Source organism: Protopterus annectens, chromosome 8.part0 (assembly GCF_019279795.1).
Source record: "Protopterus annectens isolate FY-2018-M chromosome 8.part0, PAN1.0, whole genome shotgun sequence".
Classification (NCBI taxonomy): domain Eukaryota; kingdom Metazoa; phylum Chordata; order Ceratodontiformes; family Protopteridae; genus Protopterus; species Protopterus annectens.
In genome coordinates this window covers 1,845,369,966-1,845,382,466 of record NC_056741.1, presented here as the reverse complement: position 1 = coordinate 1,845,382,466, position 12,501 = coordinate 1,845,369,966, and the positions used below count along the sequence as shown (strand labels likewise).

Genomic DNA, 12,501 nt, shown 5'->3' with positions numbered 1-12,501 from the left:
ATTCTTCTGGTGTTATGAAAATGTGCTGGGGGTTTTACATGCAAGGGATACATAGTGTGCAATCCTGCAACTGCCTAGGGTGGCACTACCTACTACATATGCGTAGTGGTCACTATGTGTAGATGTGACTGCACCAAACCAGTAGGCCAAGTATGGCTGGATTTGGTGGATGCTCAGGTAAGGGAGTGGGTTGTGTGATGTAGAGTGGATGCTGGGTAGTCCATTATGCATCCAGGTGTGTTGCATTTGTTATGGCCAGTTCCATCAGGACCAATCTGTGGGTATGTGCCGGTGACATGTCTATACACTTGTATCGCACATTTCAATATTCATATGTTTGTGGGATTGTGTTCTACAGTATGGCCTGTCTGGTTGTATTGCAGCTGTTTATACATGTTTTTGTGTTTCTTTCAGCTTCACCCGCTGCTCCCTCATAAACCTCCAGTTCACCTATTCTGCATACGACACAGTATCGCCTTGGAGGATTGTACCATTACCCATCCCCCCACACACACATATTCCTCACACCCCATACATCACTGCTTTAGTTGTTGGCCCATGACACGGCCAGAGTACCACATTGAATACCCTACATATGTCAGGTACCTGTATGGTTGTGTGGACTACTCTGCCATGTTTGCTTTCCACATGCTATACCTCACGCACATAGGTACACACCCATACTTAACTTTCATTACATGGTTGGTATACCCGGGTACCACCCGTTCAACAGTGACACATCCTGACAAGTTCGGCTTGTACCGCTGATTTGCAGATTTTGGCAGACTGTTCTAATCATTGGTAGGATGCCACCTTTCCCTATGTCCAGGATGGGATATATTCCGTACACATATCCGACTGTACTGGACAGCACGTACCCACAGTTGATGGTATGGATAATACTGTTCCTTTCAGCCTACATGTTTCCTTATTGTTGTAGCTGTTTATATGCTCCTTCTGTTTAGTTTACATGCTTATTCTATTTCCTGTCACATTTGGTGTGTGAAATACAGACATACCTTTTGTATGTGACTATTACATGCCTTGTGGGATATGATTCGGACATACGGTCGCTAGATATGTACATTTATTGTGTATTTTGTTATGGACACATCTGCCCAGCTGTGTACCCTCCCTCACATTATGGGTCAGCTGGTGACCCTAACCATTGGGCTGGACGTACCTACTGGTGGCGCGCTAACATATGATGCGTTTCACTTCCACTTGGTATAGCTATCTACACTGCATTGGACTACGGGCACACAGTTTTCCATGTCATTTGTTCGCGGGATAAGGACCTATTATTCCCTACCATGCATTTGTGTCTGCTTCTTCATTTTGTGTTTGCAGGAACTTTCTTGCATGCTTTGCAGACGTTTCAGTATCCACGGACACTGACAGATGTGATTACTATCTTGCAACTTGTTATATGCAAGCATTTTAGGTTGCACATCGACAGCTGGCATTTCCACGCCTCCGTGCAGCACTTCGACACGCCCTATGCACTCGCGCTTGTTTCCTATGCATGTGGCTGTGGCAGCAGCACGCTTTCATTAATATGCATTTGGTGCTACTGTGTCATGAATCCTGGGGACAGATTTTATTTGTATTGTGAGTAATGTTTTTATTTAATCATTTGCTGTTGGGTAAGTTCTGAGCAATCATATGTCTGTTTGCAAACTAGTACATCTGTGTCCGTTTATATAGCCTTGTGTATTTGTATGTGTGATGAAAACCAAAACACCACAGATGTGGACATCTTATTTTTTTTGTTAAGCTAAAAAGCCATGATCAGATATATGCCATTCACGCTTAACTAAGCAGACACTAATACTCAAACTTGGAATATCATACTGCATTGCTTAATTTATCTTTCAGCATATTAAAATATACTCCTTTTTTAATTATTACTCTTTCTTGCATTATTTTGCTCCTGTTCATTTTACAAATCTTTGGCTAACATGTCAGGATCTTAGGAAATTATTAATGTGTCATAGAAACCAATCTGAAACCAACATGTTAGAATTTAAAAACTTCAGACTCACAAATATCCTCAAATTATGTCATGACATCTCAAAATTCACTTACAACGATATCAGTCTAGACATCGCCTCAGCAGATAGATTTGGAAAGGAGTTTCATATTCTCATAAAAAATTTATACAATTAGCAGTCCCATCTAAATGAAATACAATGGGAAATTTAAAGTAAACTACCCTGGTGGTCAACCGACATAAGTAAAATCTACAATAAATGGAACAAACTCATTAGAATACACTACAGATCTAAAGACTCCCCCACCAAGTCAAGAAAAATATTAGGAATTTGAATAAGAATTTAAAAAATATATAATAGATCTAATAAAGGAGTCCATGAACTCAGTCTGAAGCCAAGAACAATTGTAAGTCTTTCTTAAATTAGATTAGAAAACAAACAAACAAACAAAAAAAATAACATTCAAATCAACTATCTCTTCCTGTCTTCATTCTACAGTATCCAAAGCAGATGTATACTGCCACTGTTATTCTAGCTAGAAGTTTATGATAAGATTGTATGTCTGTTTTTTAAGTTGTTATCTCTCTATGTATGTAGAAAATGTGATTGTGTTTAAATTTCTTTTGTATGTGGAGCTTTTCTCCCTGGGCCTCCACTGAAAATGGGCACTTTTTGGCCCAGTGGACCATCCTGGGAAACAAATGCAAATAAATAATATACAAAACTAAATGTTAATACCTATTTGGAACCAGTGGGCATTGCCAATTTACTAGCTAATAAATTCAGTGCAAATTTCACTCCTGAGATAACTATGCAAAGCCCTATGGTATCTGTATCTCTCAAACCTACTATCATCACTGGAGAATGTGTCAAAAGTTGAACATTTCCTCCATGAAATCAGATAACATACCTATCTGTTTTTAAAATAGTGCTAAGCATGCACTGGTGGAATCTTTCCATAAGTTATTTCACTTGGGTCTATATTATAACATCAACTGTTAAAAATAGCGAACAGCCTTACCTCGATGCATTTTAACCAAAACACTAAATCTCAAATGGCCAGAACAATGATTTTTTTCCAGGGAAAAAATCCCTAGGCCAATGATGGAAATTTGCTGTTTCCTCCACTGTAGTGTGATCTCAGAGTCGGTATACTAAAGAAGGGAGGTGGGGGGCACAGCCTCCCACATGGGGGGGTGTTGGGGGCAAAGCCCCCCACTTAATTTTGTCTGTAGGTTTGTTTTGTTTTGTTTTGTTGGCCCAGCAATTTCTTTTTTTCCCTGGGAAAAAATTGCTGTTGTGGCCTATTAGGATTTAGTGTTTTGGTTAAGATGTGTCGAGAAAAGGGTGTTCGGTGTTTTTATCAGTCGATGTTATTATATAGACCCATTTCACTTGAGAATATGGTAAATAACACTATATAGTAAAACGGATAGCAAATTGGCTAAAAGAACCAACACAGTGTGCTTAGCAAGTGCTTCCTCATGGAGAAGGAAGGTAACCAGGGGTGTTCCACAGATCTTGATACTAAAACCTCTGTTGTTTGTCATCTACTTTTCATATATCCAGATCATGAACCAGGATCTCTGGCTAACCAAGTTTACAGATGTCGACCTCTGATGCAGAGGCCCTGCAGCACAAGTTTAAATTTTTAAAATACCTGGTTAATAATAGGCTCAAATTATAGGCAAAAAGTATAATAGTGTCACATTCAGTAGACAATCACTCCCTATTGCTTAAAGCATAGACAATACCCCCACTTCAAAATGAGTTTGAAGTCAGAGACCTTGGAACATGGATTGATAATTTCCTATCCTTTGATTGCCATGTTGTGACAGTAATCAGAAGTCCTTTTGCTTAGCATAGCTGATCGCAAAAGGAATATCATGCAGCTCTAAAGAAGTCATTGTCCTCTTATATTTTGCTTTGATAAGGTCAGTCATTGAATACAGTGCCCCGGTTGGTACATATCTCACTAGACATAGCAGATAACTAGAAAGACCACAATGGTTCCTGACTAAATAGCTCACTGGCTTAAAAACCATAAGCTACCAGAAAAGACTAGAAACATTGTCCCTTTATTCAGTGTCCAATAGGCATTTGAGTGGTGACCTGTGCCTTGCCTTCAGTACCATTAGAGACCCAGTAGCCCTGGATCTCTTATGTCTACATAAATCAATCACACTAAAATGAGCATCAGAGAGCTTAATCTACATCAGCAAATAAGTATAACTCAGAAGATAGAGAAATCTCTTGTGCAATGTCTTCCCCAGCTCTGGAATAGATTTCCACTGCAAATTAAACAGTGCAATACATTATCTTCCTTTAAATGGGAACCTGATCTCTAAATTGGTATTTACAAATTAATTCACGTAGGCTTGATTGGCCTAGCACTCCTTGAGAAAGGAGGTAAGGTTTAAGGGTGGAAACTGACAAGGCATAAATGACCATTAGTCTCAGCTGTCCTGTAGTTTCTATTATTTTAAGCCCTCCAGCAGGAACTCACATTTATAAATGCCTGGTATATTGAAAATCGGCTTAAATTAAATGCTAAAAAAGCAACATTGTTGTATTTAGCAGACAAACCATCCTCCCACCATAAAGCATTTACAATATCTCATTTCAAAATGAAAATGCATTTAGAGACCTGGAAACCTAGATTGATAATTGGTCTCCTTTGATCACCATGTTAGCAACAGTTGTCAGGAAATCCTTCACTTGGCTCATCTGATCACCAAGGGACTATCATCCAAATCTAAATATGTTATTGTACCGCTGTATTCACCACTGATCAGACAAATATAGATTATGAAGCCCACCTTGAAATGTGTCTCACCAGACTTATCAAATACCACAGAACTTCCTAACAAAGAGAAACACAGGCTTAAAATCTCTAAGCTACCATGAAAAAAAAAGAAGCACTACCCCTCCCTCTTTTCTGTGTTTAATAGCTCCTCAGAGGAGACATATACCTTCTGTGCTCTCAGGGACTCAGTAGTCCAGGATTTCTTGTTCCTTCACAAATCAAACAGTCCTACAAATACCAAAACAAGGAGCCTTAACCTACTTCAGCAGATCAGTGAAACAAGATGCAGTTTGCAAAATAAGCATTGTGATAAGCTATCTTTCAATAAATGGACCTGGATAACTGGATGGATATTCATAAATTCACCCTAGGTTTTGACTGGTTTAGCCCTCCTTTAGAGTGGGGTACAGTCTTGGGAGGGGACCTGGCAAGGTGTATTGGTTACAAGACTCAGTAGCCTTAAATGTCCTCTGATTCCTATTGTACTGAGTTACAATCCTATGAACTTCATGCTAAGTATAGATGACAGATGAATTGCTGCAAAAGGTAAGTAAGGGAATAAGCAATCTGCCACTACAGATAGAATACATTTATAATTACACTTGAGGGTGTACTGAAACTTGCAATGACAAGTAACATTCACAGCAAAGTTCTGTATGAACAACAGGTCTAAGGCACTGAGTAAAAACAAAAGCCTAAATCTGAGGTTGGCATAATAGTTATCTTATATACACAAGATGCAGGGTTGGATTCTCACATGGGGTAATTGGTTAGACTTAAAATGGCCCACAAGGACAGTTAGCCCAGTACTAATCTATGACCCGAAACAATCAATTTTTAGTGCACCTAGTGAAATTAAAAAAACTACAACTTGCCAAAATAGTACAAGGTGAAGGTGCTTTGAAGAGACTCACTGCCACCCTATCTATATCTCTGTGCTCAGTCATAATGCCATCATTTTGCAAGTCTTCCACAGAAATAGAAAATATGTTTTTTGGCAGAAAAAAAAACGTTTTTTTTTACTAGAACTGTCATTAATAGAGGACTAGATGCAATGCCCTGTGGATTTACAAAGTATGCAGCAGTGAAGTTCTCATAGCAATAAAGTGCACTTCTGTTTTTTAGTCATTCAGTAATGAACTACTTCAGTTTTCTGACAGTACATGTGAAGTATATATTAGTCACATACATAGGGAATATGCTCTTTGCTGAGCATAATATTCCTTAACAGTATTAACATATTAATTTTGGGGAAAAATAAGAGTCTTGTTTTGCTCATGCAGTGATGTATATAGCTATTCTGCATCTGTTGCTGTCCCATATCTGGTGACCCCCTTCCTCAACTTTAAGCTGAGGAACAAAAATAAATAAATAAGCAAGCAAAGAAAGAAAGAAAAAAGCTCTTCTAACATTTTAAACTGTACACATGAAGTGTCACAGGGCTTCAGTTCTGACTGCAAATGCTATGCACTAAAGATTGATCGCATTAAAGCAAGTGGGTTTATTAATTGAACATTTCTCAGTTGCAGCTTACATACACATCTGTACATGGCCCTTCTCTTTTCCTAGAAACCATCCAAACATTCTACAGGCTACCTATGGTGGACAAGGCAATATGATGTTTGCACATCCATGATCACACTGTAATTTCACTTTATTAATAAAAAATAAAGACAAATGATGGTTGTAAATTACTTGTAGAAAATAAGAGTTTTACATTTTATTTTGGTACTGCAGTTTCAGAACATACTTTAGCAATCATTACAGGTTTTAGAAAACATGCAACACTAAAACCAAGCAAAATTCAGAATAGCACACAAGATTGTCAAGGAGTAAGTAAAGCAATTTTATTTAATTTACTGCTACTACTGTAACTGTCCCTGATTTTATTCTTTCTAGAATCAGGATGTAACAGAGCAGGAAATGTGCAGTTCATTTACAATGATGACAAGTAATACTGTTAAGAACATCTTAACTTATATGTCTTCCACTCAAAAGTGAAGACAGATGATGCATCAGCAACAGTATTGACTACAATGTTTTTTATTCTTGCTCTGTCAAAGCTAAAGTCTCATTCATGAGGTAATACAAGGTTATGTAGGCAACTAATTATTTCTGGTATAGCATTAAAATCTCATTGTTGATAACACAGCAGTCACACCTTTTTTGGAAATTACTTCAGTTGTCTAATGTCTAAGATGAAATCTCAAACCCTCTATTTCTACTGTAAAGACAGCACTCATTCCCTCAGTCAGTCCTGTTTCATTGTTACAATATCCTTATGATATGTCTGTGTTTAGGACTTCAGTGTATGGAAAAATACATTTGTATCTTTTTCCTCTCACAATGTGAGCCCAATTTCCAAAAACTAAATATGCATTTATTTAATTATTTAGTAACTAAGTAAATAATTGAGTGTGCTAAGCCCAAGGACCCCTTTCAGCTTCACCACATAAAATACAATAGACCACAACCAAAACATTGTAGAATGCAGTATTAATACAAAATCATGAATACAGGATACACTGCTGTTAAAATATCATCTAACAGTAAAAACAAAAAAATGATTTGTTATGTAAATATACTTGAGTAATTAATGTCAAAACACATAAGGCAAAAATCACATGGCACACATCCACTGAGGTAATGTCCACCAAGTACTAGCAAATACCTTTATTCTTTATTCACAATTACTGTAGATAAGTGATGGCTTTCAGTATACATAACACAGAAGGGCACTCTTGACATTTAGCATAACTGACTATAAAATCATGCTGCCAGAAGCATTGGTTTTGCCTGCTATAGATACTGGCAGCGTAAGGAGTATGAGTTCACTGTTTTGAAAGTTTATCATGAGAGAGTGCATAACAATGAGGGAGACTAAAACACACTGAGTCAGCAATAGATGAGGGTCAAAGTGAGCAGCTTGGTGATTTCAGTTATTGGGAGCCATCTGGCTCTGGCTTGGTTGATCAGTGTTTTCTTGCTAGTGGGATGAAGAAGGAGATCAGAAAATCTGGTATACCCTGTTTAGAAAGGTTTACAGAAGTGATAGTTTGCGAGATGTTATGGCTATAAGTTTTATAGGAATGCATTGTACCCGCAAAGTGGTAAGACTCTTAAAGATTGTGGTTTCGTCCATTTTCATAAGCAAGTGAGACAAGACACAGTGTTCAGCTGAGAAAATAACATTTTCTGAAGCAAGTCAAGGTGAGAGATGAAATGCAGGGCAACATCAAACTGCAGATCCAGATACCACAAGCACTTGATAGTGATGCTGATGTACACTGACACTACAAACTGAAGTATAGGGTGCAAAGCTGAATGTAAGTTGTAGTCTGACCGGGGTGGCTTGTAGAAGTTTTTTCTTGTATTATAGTAGTTTATTTGCGTCTGCTTTTGTTGGATACATTTGTTAATTTCAGTTATATAACAAAAGATCATTACTATTTGTAAACATGAATGGTAACTGGTCACTCAACAGCTTATGGGTTCTCTGTGAATTGAGCATTACTTACAAGAAGTCCAGCTCTAAAACAAAAACAAATGCAGACAAATTGCTGCAAATCTAGTTACACAAATATATGGGCTACTGTAAACACCTATTCCTGGGTCTTTCTGGCACAGAGCTGTTTTGTAATTAATATGGACCTCTGTTTCAGTTACTTACAGGTACCTGTACTTACTGTCACATTAGAACAGCCAGAGTTGACATGGTTGCTATCAGATTGTACACTATTTATAAAATTCTTGTCTTGGTCTGTATTCCTCAAATGATCCTTGTCACCCATTCCCTTAAATGTTTGCTCTTTGTATGTCATCATTTGGCTCACTTCCTCCTCCTCTCCTCCTCTTTGTGGGATGTTAACAGTTTTGAAACTGTGTACTAGAGAGTCTGTCTTTTCTTAGTATGCCATGTACTTTTGGAACTACTACTATACTTTCTAATTTTGCATGGGTTTGTTTACTAGGTCCACTAATACAAATATTTTTGAACTTGCTTACTCGCTTCTGATTATGTTAAATATACTTGAATATATTGCTGACTGCGGTGGTGGTGCTGCAGTAGCGTTGTCGCCTCACAGTTAGACGTTGCCCATTCGATTCTCAGTTAGAGCATCTTCTGTGTGGCGACATGCGTGAATGGGCATTCCTTCATTGAAGGTTGTGCATTAGGCCCGGCAAGCCAGCACGTAAAAGTCTACTGCCAATCATTAGCGGACCGGAGTTCCACTGTGGCAACCCCTAACCGGGAAAAGCCGAAAGACACAAACAAACTTGAATATATTGTTGCTTTTTTATCTCAGTTTGGCAATCCTACTAGTCAATATTTTCTGCATTTGTATGTGATTAATTTTACTTAGTTTTTAGAACGTACCTAAATCTAAATTAGTGAAGAAATATAAACAATACAGAAATGTTTAAGCAGAGCAGCAGGCATTCTCAGTGACTATGTGATTGGCTTATTCTTCCTGGTTGCCCTTCTTAACAAAACTAATAAAAATGTACCTTGCAATTTAAACTTGGTGTTTCTCAGTTAAAGATCTGCTTACATATGGAAACCTTCCTGGGTTCTGGAATTGCTAAATACTTAGACATGAACAATCTTCATTATGTTACCAAGAATATGATGATTAGCAAATAATGCCATGGTTTCTTCAGGAAGACAATAGAAAATGCAACAAGGATGCATCTGATTTTATAGTCCTCCCCAAGAAAAGGCCCTGATAATATGCTCACTTAATACAGTTCCACTGCTAGGAATTATTCTGGATAAATCTGAACTGACTCTGGGTCAAACTCCTCAATGCAATACAGATATGCTTGTCATAGATAGCTACAACAGATCACCACAGATGTTGATAAATGTCAATGGCTATAGAATAGCCATGTAGTACTGTCCCCAAATCTCCTTACAAAATTTGTAGCAGGTGATAGTCACTGACTGTAGAAGAGCATACAAGTAACGTCAGTGTTGAGCATCCTACTATGAAGAGTGACAATGTGAAAGCCTACTGCATTTCAAAAGTATACCTGTAGGGGTCAGTCTAGGTAAAGATATAAGAACTGCTGACTGCAGAGTAGCTTTCAATACTCAAGACAAAATGTTTCCCTGCAGCAAAGGCACATGTAAGTGGACTCTGTGGGAGGTCAGAAATACCTCAGTGTTTACTTTTCCCAGAAAATGTCTCTATTTGTGAGGTTATATGTCTAGGGTTAGTGGAACAAAACTGCACATTCTGCAATAATCAACACAGCATTCTGTACAAGGGGAAATTGGAGCTGTTTCAACTTAAAATGCTGCTAAAGAAAGGCCTATAGGGAGCTTGGAAGTACCCCATTTGAAACCTCTTTCAATGGAGTTCATTGCCATTAGTACTTCAGAAACAATGGTTACAGGAGAACATACAGCTCCTGCACTCACAGAGTGCCAACATCAGTGTTACAAAGGGTGCAACACAGGAGCACCAGCTACAGATAATGTTTCAAGTACTCTAGTATCAAACTCTTCAAGTGTGTCACTTTAAAATCCATGCATGACCTAAAAGCTACTAAAGTTTTCATTTCTCATAGAAAGAGCCACTAAAGGTAGGGCAGCCACGGTGGTGCAGCAGTTAGCATTGCCACCTCACAGCAAGAGGTTTGCCGGTTCGATGCTGGGGTACCTTCTGTGCAGAGTCTGCATGTCCTCCCTGTGGTTGTGTGGGTTTCCTCCAGGTGCTCAAATTTCATCACAAAGACATACTGTAGGTAGATTGGATACTCTAAATTGGCCCTAGGCATGAGTGTGTGCATGTGCCTTCTGTGGAAGTTTGGGTGCCGGGCTGGCAGCTCAACACCATAAAACTACACTGCCAATCATGAGCAGACAGGTGATCTGCTGTGGTGACCCCCAACCGGAAAAAGCTGGACGAAGATAGAAAGAGCCACTAAAGGTAATAAAACAGTGCCTGTGTTCATTATGCAGCTAAGAGGCATATTAGTACCAACATCTCAAAGTATAACTCAACAAAGAGAATAAATGTTGCCATCAGGGGTGTCCAAAATGTTTCATTTTTAGTAAACTTAACCATGATACAGGGATACCAGCTAAAATGAAGAAAGTTTACTACAGACTAAGACTGTTCTTGCAAAAATCACAACATGCTGTCACATTAGTTTTCTTGGGGAGGGGGGCCATAAGCTACATACTCAACCAGTTTTAGGAGGGAGTATTGATGCTGGAATAGAAGCAGTAAGTTTTATTACAGTCACATAAAACTTCCACTGCAAAAGTAATGCAGCAAGACTAGAGGTATGAAGTCCTTGGCTATAACAGAGCTGTCTTCCCAAAACTGATAACTTTGCAGTAATTACTGTGAGTATTCAGTGCTAGAAATGTCCATTTTTGCCACTCTCTCTTTCTCTCTGTTTGGGAATGGTAACTTAGGAAGTTTGGTCTAATGGATGGAATTTTAACTAATTGCTTTAAGAAGCTGAAATGTTTAAACAAAACCTTTTAAAAGTAGAGTTCATAAGCAGCCATGTAACCCTCATTGAAAACATACAATCGTTTGTCATTGGCATTGTAGTGGATATTAGAAACTCGGCCACCAATTTTAGTGAATGGTATTTTCAGTGTGCTTAGCTCAGAGCTGGTCTCAGTGTCAAACATGTAAAAGATCTCTTCTACATCAGCTGTGACAAAACGGGTAGCATATAACATGCCACAGACCATGAAGGCATTTGTTACAGCTCTTTTAAAAAGACGGGTGTTCCAGGTCTGTGTGATATTCAAAGTTTCACTGTTCAGCTTGCTTATCACAATGTTGCCGTAGTTTGCTTCAGTGGCATATATAACCCACAGGCCTTTCTCGTCTGCTGAGAAATCAATATCAGTATAAGTGTAACAGGAATAATAACAGTAAGGAAATTTGTCATTATATCCAGCTCCTGGAATGGTTGAAGATGTGATGGCACGTGTTACTACATTATACTTGCAGATGTCTCCTGCTCGATAACAGTTATAGTATAGACTATTGTTATACAGGATACCACCAGGGCCCATTATCGAATTGGTTGTAGTATGGGATGAGGTTAGGGCCAAATCTGTGTAGCCGGTTTTCTTTACAAAATTGCCAAAGGTTGGGTAGATTCTCATGTAGTTGACATAGATATGTGAGCTGATCAGTACATACATCCAGTATTTATCAGGTTGTCCTACCATGCTGTCTTTTCCCCAAGCTCCAAATGGATAGGATGTCCCCTGGTGATTCACCTCAGACACAAGAGGCTCACTGATGTTTGACAGCAGTCGACTGTAACATTGAACTAAAAAGAATTTAAAAACAAACAAAAGCGATATCATTACTAATCAATCAGCAGCAGCACAATTTTCCTTAGCGACAACATGAGTGCTTCTACCAATATTAATATAGTTTCACTTTTTTGGAATCCGGAATTCAATATTACTAAAAATGGATATTTTTAAGATTATACTGTTAAAAATAAGTTCTTAACTTTTATGCTGCAAAACAGTAAACCATGGAGGTTGTATGAATCAATCACAGATCAACAGAATGCAGTTCATTTACAACTCATTGCCTTAACATGCTAAATATACTGCCCTACCTTCTAAAGCATATTCATTAAAATAATGCTGCCATACCACGAACAGCAAAGGTTTGACTAAACTAGAGTCAAATGTATCTTACTGATTAA

At 38.3% G+C, this 12,501-nt stretch overlaps 1 protein-coding gene across 1 annotated transcript in view; it reads right to left on the bottom strand.

Annotated features, from left to right (window-relative positions):
• Positions 1-10,828: 10,828 nt before the first annotated feature.
• The window catches only part of LOC122808573, a 185,294-nt gene continuing 183,621 nt past the window's right edge, over positions 10,829-12,501 (bottom strand). The window contains exon 7 of the mRNA XM_044079531.1: positions 10,829-12,111. Coding sequence (XP_043935466.1) covers positions 11,300-12,111 — 812 coding nt within the window. The 3' untranslated portion in view covers positions 10,829-11,299. The remainder of the gene's footprint in view (positions 12,112-12,501) is intronic.